Raw genomic sequence first — 21,708 nt, forward strand, 5'->3', positions numbered from 1 at the left:
AGGGCATACTTCAAAGAAATAATTTAATGATTAGCAAAAATTTTATTTTACTTCCGCTTACAAAGAAAGACTTAACTCCAGCACAACAACCTGAAAGGCTTTACTTTCTAAGATCATCTCTAGCCATTTTTTAAAAGTCCTTAAACGAATAATTTTTATCTGTAAACCCACTCTCCCACCCCTTAGCTGAAAACCAAGACTGGCATTTTCTCAGCTCAGTGATTAGGTGTTCAGCATGCAGTCTTTTCCATAATTCTAAACTCCTGAGGAAGTTTCATATAAATAGAAGTATTCATGAACCAGAATTAACAATATCAGTTAATTATCAATTATTTGAACTTTTTTTTTTTGTAAGAGTCCTCACTGATTTTGAAAAATTAAACAATACTTATGGGAAAGGACTTTAAACTCTGACTAACATTTTGATTACTTGATTTAGTCCATGGCAGCACAGGTTTTCTTATTCCTACAAAAATGACTATAGAGTACTTCAGGACAGGTCCTATTTGCACACTATTCATTTAATGTTGTATGCGGATTTTGTATCTCATAGCAAAAATAAGAATAGAAAAATGTAAAACCCAATCAAAATGGAGCTATACAATTGTACTGAAATGGTACCAATATCAATTCCAGCATTAAATATTTTTGCAATTCAGACAAGGTTTGTCCAAAGCAACAAAATTAATCATCACTGCCGGCCTGCTTTTCCATTTTCTGTCGTTTCCATTCTGAAATGCAAGACAACAATTGGTAAGGTTTATTATTGGTAATACAATCAATAGATTAAGAAAATCAGATACATATTTTTTGAAAATTTTTACATCACTACCTACCCTGTCTCTCCCTGCCCCCAACGTACACAATCTTATCTCCTCTTAATACCTCTTCAAGCAGCAATCACTACCTAAAGGAAAGGTTTCTGCGAAGAAACTTTCCAGCATCAACTGCAAAAAGCTATTATCAACCTCACTAAAAGACAAAAGCCCACACTCATGAGTAACAGAATCACTTTCTAAAATTTGAGCTTTAGCAATTTGTTGCAAGGTCTTCATTTTCACCCTTCTCACACTGATCATTGACTACCACCATTTCATTTGCTTAAGAGGAGGCTGGTGTGGTTTTTCAGTATTTTTTACTAGAATGTGGACTACTATTCAACTTCATTACAGCACAGCGTAACATTCAACCACTGACCAACAATATGTTTATATTAGCCATTCCTCCGGAAGCTAAAGCAACAGATTGGCACAAGAAATCTCAACTGCTACTGTTTAACCCCCTGAAGTTTAAGAGTTTTGCTGCAACAGCAATCACTAAGGCAAAGGGAAGACTGTTTATTGGCATTCAGCCTTGCTCAGCACAGATGCAAACAGCTGAAAAGCAAACACTGCTGTAGTTATCCATCAATATTGAGAAAAAAGGAATGTATTTATATGCCTTAATTCTCAAAAGAAGTCTTTAATGGTGTAACTGAAGTATTCCTCCATACTGCATATTGACTATTTTAAGGTATTTGTAGAGATGCATTTACTGATACAAACCCATTTTCTTCTTTCAGATGTTGATATAGCTCAGCTTTATTGTTGACAGAGTTCAAACGACCAATAAATTCCTGGTGTTTCCTAGAGTTGGCAGTATTAATCCTGTTGCTCCATAAGGACAGCAAGGACATTGGCCCTAAAATCGCAAGTAAAAATAGTCCAAGTGATTTATTTTCTGAATTCTTGAACATTACATGATTATAAAGGCTTAGAGGAAATTACAGACTATGGTAGTACAATATATTAAACCCACTAATAATAAACCACCTTGTAATAGAGGCTACGTAAACACAAGACACACAAAGTTGGTAACAGCTGAGTAGTTGCTTTATATAGATTGACTTTCCTTCAAATGCAGAATCTGAACATCAGCTCAGTCACAGCAACAGATGATAGATCGCAGCAGGGAAGTCAGTGAGAACTGCCCACTCCAGCAACTACACTGCTCAGGCATGTTTATATTCATTAGTCAGCGAGAGACAGTGATTTCTGATACCTGTCCTTAAAATAGCATTTCTGACATAGTAGCTCAAATAGCACCAGCAGAAATTTGTTCAGCTCTCCATCAACCCAAGTGTCTATCAGCAGGCCCACACAGTATCTTGGCATCTCTCTTGTTACACAGACCTATTGAGGTTAACATTTATCAAGAATTTATTAACACTGTTTAATTAAAAATTATCCTCACTGACTTAGCTTTAACTCCAAGATTATCCTCATTACTTCAGAAAATACAGGCTGATAGAACAACTTCTATCTATAAAAAAAGTAATCCGTTGCAATTCTGGTTTACCTTTTGCCTTTTCAACTGTGGGCATTTCATCCATTGTAATGAGAGGCTTTTTGTTGGGTGGCTCAGGAGAATCAGGGGAATCTTTGATAACTTCAGCTTCTGCTAGTTCTTCTTTTTCACGATCCAAAAGACCTTTCAACCTTTTTGAAAGGGAAGGGAAACAGTAAAGCAAAATATGCTAGAGCAGTACATATGAATCTTGATACCATTCTGTACTACTCAAAAGTTATATGCAACCCCTATGATAAGAAAATGTCTTTTGAGCCCTTGGAAATCGTGAAAAACCAATAGGGAAGACTAGCCAAACAATCCTCTGGATAAAGCCTTAAGGGAAGGATCTTAAAATACAATTTCACTTAAGTTCGTTAGCACCGTTTATACTGTAGTTGAGACAGCTGATCATTCTGAATTCTGAAGAAAAGAGTAATAACAATGACTATAAAAATATACCACAAAAGTTTCCTATTTTCCTATGTGAATTCAGACCTGTCCTATACGAAATCCCTTTTATCTCAGTCCCCATTTTTGTTTGACACGTGAAAGTAAAAGTATTTGTAGGAATGGACTTGATCACACACAGAAAGGCATGAAAAGTCATCAACATGTGACAATAATGTAGGTGAAAAGGTCCTCCTATCCTAAATTATCATAGCACACACAAAACAAGCAAATTAAGCTTACTACCACGTGGGTTTTTTGATCTCTTTAGAAAAGTACTTTGAAAGAAAACACAAGAGACTGACAGATGCTTACCACTTTGACAAGTTACAGTAACAACATTTACAGTAATAACACAGTAAGAGACAATAGGTATACAGACAATCAATCCTAACATTCAACTGAAGAGAAAAGCCAAATCAATCTGAATTGTTTATCTATCTGAACACTAAACTATCTGCAGCTCAAGAGAAAATAACTGCCTGTCGCAAGTTTTTAAGTCACGCTATTTCTATGAAGCAGTTTAATTAGTCTAATAGGTGGTGTGGTTACGATAGTGACTTCCCAAGCTGCAAAACGCTGTGAAGTGGTCAAAAACTTGTCCAAGAACCACACTGCTTGTAAAATGTGTTAATTTGAAAAGTTTCATAAGCAGGCACTGGAATAAGCCCATTTTCCCAAGCTTGGCAACGGTGACAGACCTAAAAAACCTTGGGATCCACGCTCACCAGTAGTAAGCCAAGGTTATAAGCATGAACACACCAAATTGCAACTTGCAACTGTTCCTCTCTCCCCTTTGAAGAAGGGCAAGACAAAAATTACTATGCTACAGTTTTATTTCACTTTAGAAAATTTACCTTTCTGATTCTTGCCACGGCTTATCCGATTCATAGTCTTTGCCCAACTTCTCTGACTTGTCTTCTTTGTCTTCTCTCTTTCTACCTCGTTTCTTGCGCTCCTCTTCTTCTGGGGGTTTGCTTCTGCAAGCCATCAAACATTCTAAGACTCGCTGGTGTTTCTCAGAGTTGTTTGTGTGTGCTCGTACAAGGGTCTCCAATTCATTCCACATAATCCGGTACTGTTCATCTCTAACCAAGGCCAGAAAAAAACAAACAAAAACACACACATACAGGATCACCGAAATCATTGAATAAATTAAGGTTAAAAAAAGACCTTAAGACACAAAAACCCCAAACCAAAAATAATTCTGAACAGATTCTCTGCCCTTTTGTACTAGCTGTCTATCCACCTGGGATTACTCCATCCTTGAAACTTGAAACTACATTCCATGTAACTCCAGATGTTAATTGGGAAATGTTAAGTTTAAATTGAAATAGACTATGTCCACCGAAACAAATTCTTAACTTCCACAAGATCTCACTGCCAAAAAACACTTCTGAATCCTCTCAGGTGTTTGCTACCTATGCAACGTCAGGATATGCAGAGGGCTGCTTGTGTACCAACATGCAAATTAATTACTATTTAATTTGTACCATCCTACTGTAAACTTCCAGTCAACGTGGGCCAAATCTTCTGTAGCTGAATTTCTTTTCAGCCCGTTCTTGGAAATACAACGTACACATCACAATGACTGAGATACCAGGATATTCTATCCTTGTTTTAAAGGAGTAGCCCATATTTTAAGTAACCGTTTCAAAAGGATTTGACTATTCTAGTATAATCCAATTTTAAAGCATTGCTCATCTACAAAAATACGCTTAAGCTTTCCTTTTTATTAATTTGAAGTTATTCCACTTTCTCTGTCCTAGCTTGTATCAATTTTTTACCTTTCTTGATGACTATCTTTGCTTTCATATTTCTTAACATACTCGTAATTTTGGGGTAATAAAACGATGTGGGTTTTTTTTCTTAATATACATCAATATCAGTACTGTGACAGCCCCTAAATGGTGTAGGCAAAGTATTCACAGCATTTAGTTTAGTACATATTACCCTTTGGCCAAATTTTAAAAATTTGGAATGAAAACAATGTCAATAGAGTATTTCTGAGAAAAATCCCAGCATCAACAGAAAGACATATGCATGTAACCTTTTTGGACCCTTTCCTCTGGTACCAACTGTTGAAATTGGCAGCGGATCATTTTTCCTCTCCATGTCTACCAAATTGTATATTGTTTTTTGACAATTCAGAACATCCTCATCAGTCATTGCTTCTTTTACAATTACACTGGCTAACGGCACTACCTGTAAGACAAAACAAAAGTCAACAACGAGCAAATCTGCAGATGACGAGAGAAACAGGAAGAAGAAAGAAATCAAAGGCAATGGAACCATGGAACAACACACAACAAAACCACCCCATCTTATGCTCAGTTTAGTAATAACTCTGAGCAAGTATAAGCAGATGCACATTTTCTTTGCCCACCAGCACTGTAGCTGTCAGGTTCAAATATTCCACCCTATTTAGATGGCACTCCAATAATCTATTGACATTAAATACAGAGTATTTCAGTGAAAAAAAAGCTGAAAAACTGATTTTGTTGTGAGTGCTTTACCCTAAAATAGAATTAATACTTCATCAAGTACAAGGTGAAACTTAAATCTACAACAGAATAAAAGGTTACAAACCCCAAGTGACTTACAGCTTGCATATTGAAGATGGTAGTCTGCGAAATAATCATAGGCCAGTAACGAGTATGTTTCTCTAACTGATCTTTTGCACGTTCCAGTGGAATTTCAAGACTTCCATCGATCTTATATCTGGGCTCTAGAAAAGGAGTTAATCGGTTTTCCCTCATAAATTCACCAAAATCCTAATGATAACCAAACAAGATACAATTAGGCATTTCTCTAAGAAAGTAATTTTCACTGAACGGGCGAAACAGCCTAGTCTTGCTTATCACTAACTGTGTACCATCCCCACTGCTACATTTGACTCTAACAAGCAGAGTCCTGTTTCTAGCTTTCAGTTGTACATTATTTGGGGCAAACGCAAAAATAATTGTATAAAAGTATGTGTTAAAAATAGATGCAAGGTTTTTGATGAGGAGGCCTTCTCGATCTGCAAGGTACTTCACGTATGCTAGGAGTTTTATTGGGTTTTTTCTGGAAGACATTTCTACTTGTTTAAAAGAGATATAAAGGATGGGTTGAAATAATACAGGAAAACAACAAAGATGAATGACAGCTGGTTGTCTGCTCCATATCCAGGGCTCAAAGCTGACAACTTCATCTTTTCTATTTATTGTACAAACCACTCAATGTGCAATCTATCCTTCTGACAATAAGCAGGATATAGTCCTATGCGTATCCAGCCCAGGGAAAAAACTTGCCAAGAAAAATGTGATTCTAGAATCAGAGCAAATTTTAAATGCTCATAGTGCATAAGGAGGCAAGTAATTCCTTGACACAGAAAGGATTCTAGGAAGCAGGCGTAACAATAAGCAGATGCACTACTTTGTACTAAATATGTATCAGCAGCACAAAGAAGAACAGTTTGATCATGCAATCTACTCCAGCTCTCCACAAAATGTACCAACATTTCCTTTATACATCTATTGGACTACACCTCTTGTCAACTAAGATAAGCAACAACTTCAGAAAAAAAAATAAGAATCTTACTGTAATCCGGTAGTCCGTGACTCTTCCACCACATCCTTCGCTAATTGATGGAGGATCTTCTAGAATTGATCGTGAGCTGCTTAAAACATGCAGAAAAATTTCTCCTCCGTGGCTGCTAAGCATGTGACTAATTACTTTAGAGCCAGACTTGCGTGGCTGTTCCAATAAAACAGAACGACCTGTTGGAAACGAGATCAGTTTCAACAGTTACTTTGTGCTGCAATTTTAAATTAAAACCCACATATACACACTAAAGGTTTGTACCTAGCCAGCAAGACTCTGAAACCATTAAAGTTGCGTTTTCACCTAGCTCAATAAGAAAGTTATCTACTTTGATTATTTATCCCATGTCTTTACACAGAACATGTGTAAACATGTAAACACAGTAGTGTCATATGCACTTAAATTTTACTCAGAAAGATCAAAAAAACCTTTCTCCTGGATGAACCAATCACTTTGCAGAACATTATTCCTAGGAAAAATATGTATTTGTGAAACATTAAAATTGTATATTGTTTAAGGGCAGTTTGCTGGTTTTAATTATTACAGATTGTGTTGTGTACTAAACTTACTTGGCCCTACTGTAGAAAATCTCTCACATTAAAAGCAATTTCTAAAAAGTCACAAAATAAACCTACTTGAGTATAGAAGGATCAATTGATACTATTTGTTAATGCTTAAAATGGGTATCGTTTTTCAGGCAGGAAAATAAGACTGCCTTTGTCTTATTTCCAGTAAAATACACTAAGCATAAAAGGGTGCATTCTCCAAGTAGTTTGTTATAAGGCAGCAAAAACAGAAGATCAGAAGAGAGTGGTTATCTGAAATATGCTGCTAATTTTGGTTCTAACCATTTTTATTAATAAGAAGTACTTTTTCAGCACATGATCTTTGGAGAAAAAATACACAATATGGTGTTTAATAAAACCATTGCACATTTATTTAGATGTGCAAATGACATGACTGAAGAAAACATCCCATTAAAAGGATGCTTGTAATGCAATTTTGTTTCCAAAATGTAGAAATCCCCACATGTAACTAACACTGACAACATATTACTTCTTTGGAAGTAACAGCTTTGGTTTATCATTTTAACATGTATTTAAATGGCAATCTCTTACAGCAAGATTATTCATGGCAATAGGCAAGATCTTGCAGATAAGCCAAAAGATAACTAAATCTAACCTAGCAGTACACATAGGTATGTCTGCGTCAATTGACCAACATACTTAAGTTGCTCATAACCCAGTTAAAAGAGCTTTCTGAGGCTTCCCAGCATCTGCTAAAAATCAGGCATATAGTCTTAAGTTGCTAATATTTTACAACAGTCAAAGTAAGCACTGTGATTGAGTGCGCTGTCACCTACCGAGAGCAGTGTTTCCTAACAGCATAAAGTGAAAGCCATTCTTCATTTGCATTCAGAAAAGAACTACCAGAATCAATACTAGCTCCTTCTTTACATCTTTCCTCCCATCTTCAAGTTTCAAAACACATTTCATTTGATTCTGAGTACACTTAACTTTCTTTGCTTATTTGACACGTTAGAATAAACTCAATATCTTTACAGTATATAGGCATCTACTGCTATACAAACCAAAAGGTGGAAAGTGCTCTATTCACAATATTAACAATTAAAATGTTAAATAATTAGCCAAGGACACAAACTTACCATTAAGGAGGAAGTTAGTAAGGCATGAAGAAGGTCTGCTATTTACATCTACTGGTGAAATTCTGTATGCTCCAGTGCAGTAGTGTAATTCTGAAAAATAAACGAGTAGAAAAGTTGAGTGTAGTTCCACATACATAGAAAACATCCCACAAAAGAAAAGGAGGCAGCTATTCCATGGTCAGCAGAACTAAAAGTTTAGCTGTCTCAATCTAAAAATCTGCTCCTTTCACCACCTCCTTGCAATTATTCATGTACCCTCAGCTCTAAGAACATAATACATCCCCAAGCCCTATTTCCAGCAGGACCTCCAGTTCTTTATCTCCTGAATTACTTCGCTGTTGAGTCAGCCTTCTTTTATTTCCCTTACCTCTATTTTTAATCTGCTGGCTCACAGTCACTGTATCTTGCTGATAGTCTACAGGGTGTACCAGCTGAATGGCCAGGTGGTTCCATTGTTACCACAAAGTCTTCTCTGCCTTCCTCTCCCCTACTCGGATTTGGGTAGAGCGCTCTCTCTTACTCAGATTTGAAAGTTAATATATAGGGACTAGTCTACTGATAGTATCACTGCATACATTTAATTTCCCTACCCCCCCCCCCCCCCAAGAACTAAACCCAAAAAAGACTCAATGTCTCAAAGTTGCTATGTTAAAAATATACCACTGTAGAACTGACAAGGTATACTTGGTCCCATGGGAGGGGCAAATAATTACTGTTCCTTGGCCACAATGTTCAACTTCATGATACTTAAGAGGAGATTGAAAAAAGCCACCAAGAAAAATATTACTACCCCTCTCACCTCTTACACAAGCCACTGATTAGCCATAATCAAGAGAGCATCATATGACCATTAGTAAAGCAGGGCGTGCTCAGCAGCGAGGTTTACCGAGCAAAAAGTAAAACCAGCACTAACAAGAAGTGAATTACCTCCTTGTTCAGATTCTTATCAGTGTACAGAGAGAACAGTGTTCAACACAAGTCATGATACCAGTTTCGTACGATACAGTGTTACGTACCCACACTATTTGTTCGAGGAGTACACCATTTTAACGTTACAGTTTCTTTAAATGTGCCTTCTCTGCTATTGCCACCTATATGATTATCACCTGCAATAAAAAGTGTGTGATCAACAATCTTTTATTTATTACAACAAAAAAATTCTATAAAACTTTTAAGGCACAAAATACTTATAACATGAGCATATACAAAATGTAATCTAATTTTAAAAACTTTGATATCTAACTTATGCAAAAAAAATTAGCAGTGGCAGTTGAAAAAAAAAACCACCTTTTAAAATCAGCAGCCATTGCATGTATTTTAAAAACCAATTCAGCAAACAAAGTACTGCAGCTCCAGAGTATGTTCCATTGGTTTGATTCAATATTTAGAAGATTACAGATATGTTTTATCTGTAACAGGCAACTTTTTTCTTCTAAAATGCCTAGGACTTTAAAACAATATCCTTTTTCATCTTCCAGACAAACTGGAACCCTTAGCAAGTGTTAGAGCTGATCATTTCCTGTACATATTATATCCCAAAGTCAAAACTGAAACTGATCTAAAGGCACATTTGACAAACTGGGCTTTTGGGGGAAAGTAGTATTTGATCTTATCATCCAGCACCTTTGCTATGTCAGATTCAATCTGAACATCTTCCAACATGTTTTACTGGCCATAAATATTTTATCATTACAGTACTTCCATATAACATCTCACTGATAAATGGTCTGGTAAAAACCACCTGAAGGCCTTACAACAGACATTATCCATACTCCTTAATACATTAAAACTACATTTCTACTAGTGAGTTTTGCGACTCTTCATGACCTTTGACTCACATTATCTCAGGAAAGAATTAACTGAGTTTTGCACAAAGTTTCAGAATTAGAGTAGCACAGTCACTTAATATGCTCAAATCTGCAATGATGGGGAGGAATGAGACATACATCAACATGCAGCATTGTATGTAATATGTTAGGGCTTAATTTAATCTTTCAGGTAAGAAGTTTTCTTTTATTTCATATCAAAGAGTTACTCACAAAAGATGTATTTGATTTGCTTATTAATCATGCAGGTAGCTTGCAAAAGTTGATTTTTTTCAGTTAAATTAAAATAAATTGTTTTAGAAAGTGTCTCAAAATATCCAAAAGATAGATTTATTTAATCTAAAAATTCTTCAGCAACATTTTACAGAAGTAAGTTCAATGTAACTGAATTCCTACTTTCCTAGCACTAGAGGTATTACAGCTGAAAGATTTTTTAAAAAATAAGAGAAGCCAGTATTTACAGGATCTACGAATAGACTTTCTCCTCTCAAAGTTCTTCTGATGGAAAAAAATCTAAAGAGGAACTGCAGTTGGAGGGCTTTTACTAGCAGACTTACTCCTTCAACCAGCAGGTATTACAAAACTTTCTGAACCCTTATAATAAAATTTTATGCTTTCAACACGGTAACGCAAGTTCAAGTGAGTCTGAACTCATGACTGTAACATCCTATTCTTTTTTCCTCAATCTTTAATCATACACTCCACTTCAGTATGGAGCACAGTACTTGTAGATGATAATGAGTTACCTACTTCTCAAAGTAATGGTAATCCCTTTGTGAGAAAAAAAAGCACAAACTCCCGAAAATGGCTACTTACGGACTGTATCATTTCAAACTTCAGAAAAGAAATATCCACTCTCTCCTAAATAACTGATGTAAATAACTTACTTGTTCACCACTTTGTGAATTCTTCCGTGATCAACTTTCTACTGTGCTTTAAAATTATGTATCATTTGGGCTAGTAAAACAAGTCTCTACAGCCTGTATCTAAATACACATATTCTACACACTAGTGCATCAGCCTATGCTTTTAATGGTACTGAATCATATTAACAGAAATGACAATCAATGCAGTAAGACACAACAAAGCATATACAAGCCTTTAAAAGCTTCAGATGAGACTTCAGCATACAGTCTAGAGTACTCCATCACACAATGGCACAGGCTGAGGGTTTTTTCACTGCTTGGCTTTGCTTTTAATTCTACTGATTAAGAGTTTTTAGCCTGACTTACTAACAAAAGTTTACATCAAGCACTGTTTTCTGAACAAAATCATTTTGCATAAGACTTACTGCTGTGTTTATTAAATTTATTCAGGTATTAAAAATTTACCTGAGAGGAATACTAGGCAATAATTCCAAATTTACAAAAAGGATACTAGGTATTTCAAATACAACAAGAAAGCTCAAAAACCAAGTAACTATTGTCTTTTCCAAAGCAATTACTGTCATAAACAGGCTTATGGAACATAAGTGATGTCACCTATTATTACTTGACAGATTAAAAGTTCAATTGTGCAAGCAATAATTTTCCACAAATACCCACAGGAGGTACTTTTTTTTTGTAAAATCACTGCACATCTGGTCTCTCATCTAACTTTTATATCTCAATAAGAAGTTGACATGCCCCTCAAATCTCACGCAAATATACTGAACATGTGAAACCACGTCTCACGAATTTGACCTGTTTTTTCATCATTATATCCTTATTACTATATAAAAATATGCCAGTAATGAGTAAAACTCCAATGCAAACATTACAAATCAAGTTCTTGGGTTGTAAGAAGTAACTGGAAATATGCTAACCATGCCTGAAATTTACATCAGTTTGAAGCTCACAATCTTTCTTTGTGAATAGTTCCAGCGGGCTGACCAAAAGCTACTTTTAGAGGACTCTTTCTACTTACCACTCTTTAAAAAGTCAACATGTGCCTCTTTGTGATGAAGCAGCTCCACGTCGTAGTTGGCTGATGTATTAGCATGTTGTTCTTCCTTCAAAAGAAAAAGGTAGAAAGAATAAATGTAATTATTTTAGCTAGAGGTCACTGTTTTCATGAATGAATGATTCTACATTTACCTTTCACTCCAGAAGAAAACAAAAAGTCTCCAAAGTGCCTCAGACAACAACGGGATTGTAATGTTGAGGAAACTGTTTGCTCTCTGACCTGTTTAAAGATGCAGCCATCTGCTTTTCCTCTTTTTTCTTTTTTGAAACCCTATGGTCTCTTTATACCAAATGACAGGACCAGATGCATAGTGTAAAATACTAGTACAAAATAGGCTTATCTACTTTTGTTTGTATTAGTGAAGTTAAGGAAGCCCATGACATACTGAATACCACCAGCAGTTACGAATTACTGAGCAGCAACAAATGGTCACTGCAGAATAGATTGGAAATTAATTTTCATAACTAAAACCTCAAGAATACAAACCAAAAAACACACTTCAGACTTACCAGCATTTCCTTGCACTTAAGATATATAAGTGTACTTACAGCTGCAAGTTTATAATTAAAAAACAGCTGGTTATATAGAGGACAACGCATCTTTAAACAGCTGCAGAGGACTAGCGAAAACAGAACAGTAACCTTGGTAATTTATTCCAAGTTAAAAAAAACAACTGAAAAACCACAGAGAACCCAACATAGTCTATTACTATAAGGACAAAGGCAGAAGGGAGAGGCATACCAGCAGCACACAGGTCAGAAAGTTACAGACAAGGTATTTGCAAACTTCAGTCACATTTATGCCATGACCCATGTCAAAGTCTCATTAAAGCTGTAAAGGTAATTTTTAATTTAATGTTTTAACGTATAAAATCTATACAATATTGCTAGTTTTCAAGGATGCAAGTAACGCTTGACAATATTAGAACTTGATGAATTTTTTTAAATCAGGAAAGTTTATCTCTGCCCCTGCCTTTTTGTTTGTTTGAATACTGACACTGGTTTCAATTGTTTCTTGCTGCCTGATCAGAAAATGACCATAAACTTAATAATACTTGTAATTCTTAGTTGCAGATTTCCCTCCCATTAGCAATAAAAAAAGTATTAAGAATAGGGACATAAACAATTTTGAACAGAAGATGTTTAATTTAGTATCTTTCTTAACTAGATATAGCCCCTATCTACTTGTTTCTAGTTTATGGTTCTTCCAACTGGAAAACCTACTGGAAAAGCTTTAGTCACAGATCAGCTATTAGTTACAAACACCTTTATGTTGGGTGGGCATGATAATGAAACAGAGGAAAAAGAGACTCACTATGTCACTATAATGCACAAGGGTCAAGAATATCTAAACACAACTAGAAAAAGACAAAAGAATCACAGACAAAGTAATTCGAGGTAAATAAGATCGTGTTTATATAAAATAATGCAAAGAGAACTGAAATAACGCTTGTATTGCTACATCGGAAACTGAGATTCAGCAATACAACATTTTGTTCTGTGATCCTTCTTTACTTTTTTTTTCTCCTTTATTGTTACTAACCTGGTCACAGACATTGAATGTGGGCTAATAAAAAACAAAACAGAAAATACGATATGGAGAGAAAAACAATGTAAAAATTCAATTAAAATAAACATTAAAAGCTTTCAAACAAATTTAGAACTGATGCAGCTAGTTAACACAAAGCTATAGGCACAATATTACCTTCATGGGAATGTTAGTTATTGTGGTTGAAGCCAAGTCAAAGTGCTGTTGTACTAAAACATTCAGTTTTGTAGCCAGATGTCGCCCCGCACGGACACTGTGCACTTCACTGGTTAAAACAGGTGAAAGCTAAAATAAAGTGACATAGAGAATATAGTATTAATGGATTAGGCTCTGGTACCATGTAACAGTATTATTAATTAATTTGAAACTCTAGAATAACCACATCTACACTGCTAACGTTGTCTAGGGGGGAAAACTACCGCCCAAAACCCTCACACCATCGGAAACTAAGAAGGAGGCGGCAAAGATTGTTTCTCATTCAGAATTTTGCAGGTTACACCAGTTGTCATAGTTGCAGTCACTACAAATTATCAACAAATCTGAAGCATGCTAAAAAACTTGGGTTGATTATTAATAGGAAACATTGGTATCACAACGTGGGAAAGAAGTCCTCTTATTAGCAGCTCTTTTTTCACTCTTTTACCTGCTAAGTAACAGGGACAAAGTCACTTTTATGTAATTACCTTTAAGTATATAAGGAAAACACAAGCAATAAGATGCACTTGATTTTCCGTAGCCAACAAGGACACTGGTTTCAGGCTTTTGGGGAAAAAAACCCAAATCAACCCAAAAGAAACAAACAAAAAAACATAGTGATGAAGATGACTGTCTTACAGAGGAAAGCAGTAGTCTATTCTCTACTGTGCATATTTTTTTTAGCACAACTATAGAAGAGTTTTGTAGAAAATCTCAGGAAGGTAGCTATTATAATCCTTTTTATTTATGAAATAATATGCAGGACTAGACGCCTTTCATGTTAAGAATAAGACTTTTCTCATGTCTTTTCTCTTTCTTACAGACAGCACTTCAAAATACTGAGCAGACTAATAAAGAGTAGAATATATTACAAAATATTTTGTATGTACTTGGTTTCAAAGAACCACTCCTAAGCATACAAGTGCACAGGGTGCACATCCTTTTGTTACTGAACAACTGAGATGTTACTACATAGAAGAATAATTTCTTATATGCATCCTTCCACCTTTTTGTAAAATAATCTTTACAAGTACCTATAGGGTACTTCAAGTATTTGAACATATTCTACATTCCTACAATATATTACCCTTTCACTTGGAAGCAGATAATGCTTTCCAATGCTTCTCATAAAAATGGCCTTCCATTTGCTAAGACTGGAACAACAGAACTTAAACACAAAAGTTCATTTTGGTTTCATGAGAAAACCACTCATCCAAAAGACCAAATGTGTTAGTCTGCGTGTTCAATGTTATCCAGTGCTGAACAATAATCCATCCCATCCAGTAATGGATGTTTGGGGAAACTGGGCTTGTTCTAGCTACTGGCTTACACCTGAATAGCAGAAGTTACTCAACTAACCTATTCACCACACCAAGTAGTTGATGGTTTTCCACTAGGTTCCTAAACCTGCGTTCCCTTCTCAAAAAAAAAAAAAAAAAAAAAAATCAATGCCAAGACTATCATTCTATGGTATTAACAGACTTCCTTAAAAAATTAATCATGAATTATTAAAGCAAGAAATGTAAGTATTGAAATGAAAAAAGAGGATACCATATACGCACAAAGACAGCAAAACAAGAAAACAAAGCATATGCTTTAGATGGCAACAGGCAGGCTGTCAAATCTCAAAAAACTATCACCTGTATGTTTTCCTACACCTTACCAGAGACCAGAGGGTGAAAGTGTTACCGCTGAATACTTAATTTGCACTGGTTTGAGTCTGACATGGTTCCTAACCCTTGGATAAATTTTCTCATTTTAAGCTCCTTACCTCTTTTTTTGGACGATCTGAAACCAGGCTGTCTTCACCAACCGGGTAAGTGTGGATTAAGACCAATTCACATTTCTGAATCTGCATTAGACTTACAAACAAAAACAATCTATTTAGCCTACACAGTGTGGCAGACTATCTCCTAGAAATTAGATCAATTCTCCCAAGATTCATCTAGATTTCCAGAACACAGAATCATAAAGATGTACTATAACATACTGTTTCTGAAAGCATTCTGTAGAAACTAGGTTGCACTAATGATTTTCAAAAGCACATACTTCAAAATAAGTTTTTATCAGAATGATTAAATAAAGCATAATGTTTCTGGCATCTGAAAAGCTATTGACTGTGTTTCTTTTTGGACGTATCAATGAAATAGATTCTTAACTCGTTTAATCTGTTCAGCTTCCTTCAACTGAAAATTGACATTACAGAGGATTTCTGTCTCCAAGTGTGTGCACAGGTACTAATAAGGGGATTTCAGCAAACATGGAAAAGTGCTTAAGGTGCAACCAAGAATAGGATCTCAACCTGCTACACACTTTACAGGGCAATACACAGTCCCTGGGCTAAACAGTTCACTGTTCAATTAGACAAAACACATGGTGGACAAATGACTTCTCAGAAGAGATATATTTCAAGAGATTCCTTTATCTCAATGGAAGTGTCAGGCAACACAGTAATTTAGAAATTAAAAACTAGTTTCAAAGACATGAGCTATTTTAGTCAAAGCAAGATGAATGTAAAATTAACACAGTGTTAGCAAGAAAAAAATGCGTCAGATGCATTACTGATTACAAATGTACAGTATACTAAAAGGCACAGTCACACATCTCATTTTGGGGCAAGATGTAGGGCAGGGGTCCTCAAACTCTTTTAACTAGGAAGGCGGCGCACGGATGAAGCGGCAGGCAGTCATCTGCGGCTGCTTGGTTTCCCCCCCAACCCCCGGCAGGGGGGGGGGGGGGGGGGGGCAGTGGGGTTCTGTAAATACCAGGGGCTGGATTGAGGACCCTGGGGGGCTGTATCCGGCCCGCGGGCCATAGTTTGAGGACCCCTGATGTAGGAAGTAACAACCTAAAGATAATACTGTCCTATAAGTACAAAGATGATACTGACAAGCTGCTGACCACAACTACCTCTAAGTCAACAATATCATGATTTAGCACCTTCTATTTTACACAGGCATTCAATTCAAACAATTCATTAGAGTAAGTTTTAAGTGACAAAAATATATCCATTATTTTGCAGAGGATAACAGACATGTGCAGAATAAGAGAAACTGTTTGTAAAAAGCATACTCACTGATCTGAATTAGCTGCAAGCTTGTTATGCTCATGAATGGTTTCCTGAACACAATCCTCAAGCATCCGAACATGACTATCACTAGAAAGAAACATATTTTTTTTATACAAGACAATCAACATGCCCCTAAAAGCTCTTCTATTTCAAGTGGGAAATTTTTGGTTTGCTAGTGTAACAGACCTCCATAAATGAAACCTTTAATAAGGCAATAAATTCTCTAACAAGAATGCAAAAAAGCTAGCTACTTAGGGCACTATTCATGACAATTAATGAAAAACTTCTAAAAATGCATGAAATTTTTTTTTCTTTTAAATGTTAGAAGCACATTATCATACATACCTTTTTGCATTAGTAATACAGATTATTCTTCCTCTGTTTCCAACACGTTCTGCATTCTCCATGAGCATGGTTCGAGCCTCATGCTGGTATTCTGTTATTTTGCAGAGCGCTTCAACTGCTGCAACCAGACCATGAAGTATGCTGCAGCACTCCGGATCTGCCCGAGGATTAGGTGGTCCAACAGCTGCTAATGCTGCCATCAACTAATTAAAAAGAAAGCAATTATTATTGAAAGTTACTTTCCAGCCATTTGTTAAAATTATCACTTTAGAGGAAAGTCATCATTACAGCTTACTTTACATGCAAATTAATAGCTGGGAGAAAACCAAACAGTGCAATTAAAGACTATTACCACCGGTTGCCAGCCTTCTCAAAAACATTGGGCCCTAAATTATACTTTGCAATTTATTTATTGTTACTAAGCTTTGAGAAAATAATATTCTCATTTATTACAGAAAAATACCCGGCTATAATCACAAGTTACACCCAATACCTGAAAAAATTCTAACATTATCGGTTGCCATTTGCTTTTATTTGCTGAGAATTTGGAAATTCAGTTCCTCCACAAAGTAAACTTTTCAGAGGATAATTATGCCCATTCAGTATGAAACAAAACAAGAGCAAAGAGAGTATTTACAACTTTTTTTTTAAACATTGTTTATTTGCCTGTCATGCACATGTAGAAAAAAACCCCACAACCCAAATTTAAAATTCAAGAAGTTATCACGAAATCACAGAAGAAATACATAGATAACTTCTTTGTAACATTAATTTAAATGTTATTATACTCAAAGCTACTAGATTATTTTAAAATTATGTAAACCTGCCTACAGAACAGTCCAGCTTCACAGGCTACTCTTAAAATTCTGCTATGCAATAATTTCAGACCAGATCCACCAACACTTTCACTAACCAAAGCTCTTTCGTACTGAACAAAGTCAGAAACTGCTATTTATTATGCAATTAAACTAGCCTTACAAAACAAAAGAACAGTTACAAAGCGTACCTCTTGCAAGTTCTGATCTTCTTGAGTCCAGGAATTCAAGACATGAGCCCCAGAATCACTCACAATGAAATTCACCTAAAAGGATCAAAAAAGCACATGTAAGGTAACAGCCAATCATACAGACAGGAGTCATCACAGCTACTCCCCCCAGATCCAAACAAACCTGAATTACACCTCGTTCTGCTGATACTCTGGAGATATGTGCAATGACATCCTAAACTACAAAACCAGACAACAAAACCATAAAAAACACCCACTCCTGCTATCTTCAGTTACCCCTTTAGTAACACTATGATTAACAACTTCTTACTCTATTTATATTTTTAAGCCACTAAATCAATCTCTACACCATACTAGTGTAGATACACTGCAGGATATTAAGAGCTGTTTTAATAATTAGGTAATATTTTTAGTAGAATAGCTGCAAAATAAATTCCAATACTGCCATTTTGCAAATCATTCTCCAAAGACTGTCGACAGTAGATCACAGGGGTAAATATCTAGCAAGATTTTATAAACATCACATAGCAAAATACATTCTGCAGATAACAAAAAAAAGTCAAGAGGAAGCGGACCTTCCATCTCAGTTTCAGTTTCTCATACCACACAAAATCCAGTTCAGCCAACTGATTCAAATCCATTAAGCATACACCTGACATACTCCCATAATGGGACCTGACTGGATATTAAATGCTTTAAACTGGAGTTTTAATTAAATGTTCATTGCCTGAGAACCAGGACATGCAATACATCAAGACAGTGCAGCTAACATGCATCAAATCACTGAACTACCGGAGGTATTTGTTAGTGCCTCAGCTGCCCTCTGACACAGACAGTATTCCATCATCACTACTTTGTACCAATAGCACTGTCACAAGACTAACCTCCCACACCCACCCACCCTTTTTTTTTTTTTAAGGGTAACCACAAAATCTGAAAAACCAGGGATCAGTTACCTTAATTTATGATATGTTACAGAACCCACCAGGCATGTATTTTTCTGAACAAGGAGCTGCCAGGAAGCTCTCATACTTTTTCAAACTGGTAGCTTCAGGGTGATCCTACCCCCTCCCAAAGACCAGGATTTCTTCAAGGTTGACACCAAAAACCTTACAAGAAGCTACCAAGTGTGTTTAAAAACTAACTTAAATTTGAAGAAATACCTCACTCAAGCTTTTGTAAACTTGCAGATTTTTTTATTGTGTTCTCCTGAGCTGTAAGTTACCTTAAAGCACCTCTCCCCTTCTCCTCACATTTTGTACCAAGTAACAAAGTGACATTAAGACAATGAAAGGTCCCAAAAATACATATGTAATGGGATTCATATACCGCTCAAACCAGTGTAGATAGCTATAAAGCGTATCAACAACACAAAGAAATGTTTGTGTATTTGATCTTTTAATCTAACCAACAGCTCATGATATTAAATTACTTCATTAAAATGGGAAAATATCCCTTATACTATCAAGTACCATATGCAGTACAGCTAGAAGAACTTACCAGTTTCTTGAAAGGGAAAATATCGTACATTATTCTACAGTACTCCATGGATGATTCCACCGAACAGGTCCACAGTGATTTTGATATGGGTGCTAGTGGTATAACTCCTTGGGTCCGATTCTTTACTAACATATCAAATTCAACATGTTGTCTGCAGGACTCTGCCATATATGGGCAGTGATCCACAACAAAAACAGTTTTATGAGACTCAGAAAAGATTTTCATTTTCTTCCTAAAAGAAACAGATATTAAAATCAGAAAGAAATTGTAAAAGCCAAAACCCCACAAGATCACTGCTCAATTTATATAATATAAAAATATCTTACTAGAATACTTTTGAAAGAGGTTACCTCTTACAATAGTTAAGATTATATAGTGCATACATTAGCTCCTATAAAACTGTTACTTTAAAAAGAAAATTAAAAAATTCCCATTTTAAGAATCTATTTGCATGGAGACAAATATCCTTTAGAACTCTTACCAATCCGTGTGTTTAGTATACGACATTTCTGATCAGAAAAACTAGTTTTCCTCAGGAGGAAAAAAAAATAACACAGAAAATGTGAAAGTATACTGTTTAAAATGCAACAACAATGCACAGTATTACTCTCCTCACTTTTCTAACTAAAGGAAAAAAAGTACAGAAACTACCTTCTATTCAAAACTTACTTCCTAAAATAAGCAACATGGAAAAAATAATTTATGATTAAGCTATAGAGACCCTAAAGTAGCATAAACATCAGACTCTTAAGTAGTCTTTCAGCATTCAGTTTGCTAGGTACATCTATGTTTAAATGAGTATTTGTATCTGTACTTTGATTTCTCACTGACAGAATATCAAGTCTGAAGTTATATAATGCAAATGGTCCTTATACAGCAAGTCACAGGCACACCCCTGGTATTACTCCCAACCATGAAGCCTGAGAACTCTGCAATCAAGTATGGTGCATTTTGCCATTTGACATCAATCAGACTGGGTTCCCTTCTTCTACAGCATCACTGCAACAAATACTTCTGAAGCAACTATAACGTCAGATCCTCATGTTAGGGTGGACATCGTAACTTGGAGACCAAAACTACATAGGAAAATTAATCTTAGACCAGTGCTACTTCAACCACTGATCAACCAAACACTCCTCATCAAATTTACTCAACGGCATTCTCTGTTTCTTTTGTATGTCATCTGGTTTTGAACTTTCACGGTGCACTTCACTCATGCTTTTACACCTTTTACCATTACTGTAAAGACTGTAATTTATTTTTTTTTTTTTAGTAAGGCTTATGCAGAAGCTGGGGGCTGGACTCGATCCTTATGGGTCCCTTCCCATTTCAGATACTCTATGATTCATCCATGCAAATGCTGCTGAATTACAGAATACACAAACCCAAGAAATACATACGATCTCATTAAGAAAACTCTAGAATATTAAAATAATGAGGATTTACACCAGGCAGACTGCGGGGCAGCGCCTGGATCTGGGGGGCAGGTTTCGCACCCAACTCCGGCAACAGACTGGGCCGGGGCACCCCGAAGCCAGCCCCCCTGCCCACAGCCCGGCAAAGGGCCGGGGAGGCCCCAGGCCCAGGAGCTGGCACCCTGCCCACAGCCCGGCAGGGCCCGGGCCGGCCCCGGAGCTGGCACCCCTGCCCACAGCCCGGCAAAGGGCCGGGGAGGCCGCAGGCCCCGGAGCTGCCAACCCTGCCCACAGCCCGGCAAAGGGCCGGGGAGGTCGCGCTGGCTCCTCCAGCGCAGGGCGAGGCCCTGCCGGCCGCACCGGCGGAGGGGACCAGGGGACGGGCAGGGAAGCGTTCCTCACCTGGGCCGGCCGCGCCTCTGGTGCGGAAGTCCCGGTCCTGCGCCGCGCCGCGCCCGGGCCCGGCCGCGGGCTCGCTCCGAGGAGGGGGGGTGAGGCCCGCGGGGCGCCCTAGACTGGGTCGGGCGCGGGCGCCTCCGGCCAGGCGACCTCCATGCCCCTCCGCCCGCCTCCTCCGCCGCCGGCTCCGCGGCGAGCGCGGGGCCCAGATCCTGCCTCCGCGCCCGGCGCCCGCGGGGGTGGGAGAAGCGGCCGAAGCCCCCCCCGCTCCGCCCACCCCTGAGGCCGCGAGACCCCCGCGCGGCCACTTACGCCGCTGGCACAAGGGCTCCCCCAGCGCTGGCGGGGGGAGCGCCTCTCCCCTGCCCTCCCCTCCCGCCTCCCCGCCCCCCGGCGGCGCCAGCCACCCGGGACCCGGCGGCCGGCCGGGTCAC

General features: G+C 37.4%; 1 protein-coding gene across 2 annotated transcripts; it reads right to left on the reverse strand.

The window, feature by feature from the left end:
* Positions 1 to 6: 6 nt before the first annotated feature.
* On the reverse strand, positions 7 to 21,622 carry INTS13 (integrator complex subunit 13). 2 transcript variants are annotated; one of them, XM_056340687.1, is made up of 18 exons: positions 21,278 to 21,622; positions 19,461 to 19,692; positions 17,961 to 18,035; positions 16,955 to 17,157; positions 16,616 to 16,696; positions 15,311 to 15,401; positions 13,501 to 13,629; positions 13,339 to 13,362; positions 11,758 to 11,842; positions 9,043 to 9,132; positions 8,027 to 8,116; positions 6,358 to 6,536; positions 5,379 to 5,549; positions 4,826 to 4,980; positions 3,633 to 3,863; positions 2,338 to 2,477; positions 1,545 to 1,680; positions 7 to 731 (listed from the first exon to the last, which is right to left on the reverse strand). In XM_056340687.1, the coding sequence occupies exons 2-18, from the start codon at positions 19,683 to 19,685 to the stop codon at positions 692 to 694; spliced, it is 2,145 nt and encodes a 714-aa protein (XP_056196662.1). In that variant the 5' UTR covers positions 19,686 to 19,692; positions 21,278 to 21,622; the 3' UTR covers positions 7 to 691. The 2 variants fall into 2 exon arrangements, with proteins under 2 accessions (XP_056196662.1, XP_056196663.1); XM_056340688.1 differs by lacking the exon at positions 13,339 to 13,362 and having other exon boundaries at positions 21,278 to 21,620.
* Positions 21,623 to 21,708: the final 86 nt, after the last annotated feature.

This window comes from Falco biarmicus, chromosome 5 (genome assembly GCF_023638135.1).
Source record: "Falco biarmicus isolate bFalBia1 chromosome 5, bFalBia1.pri, whole genome shotgun sequence".
Lineage (NCBI taxonomy): Eukaryota > Metazoa > Chordata > Aves > Falconiformes > Falconidae > Falco > Falco biarmicus.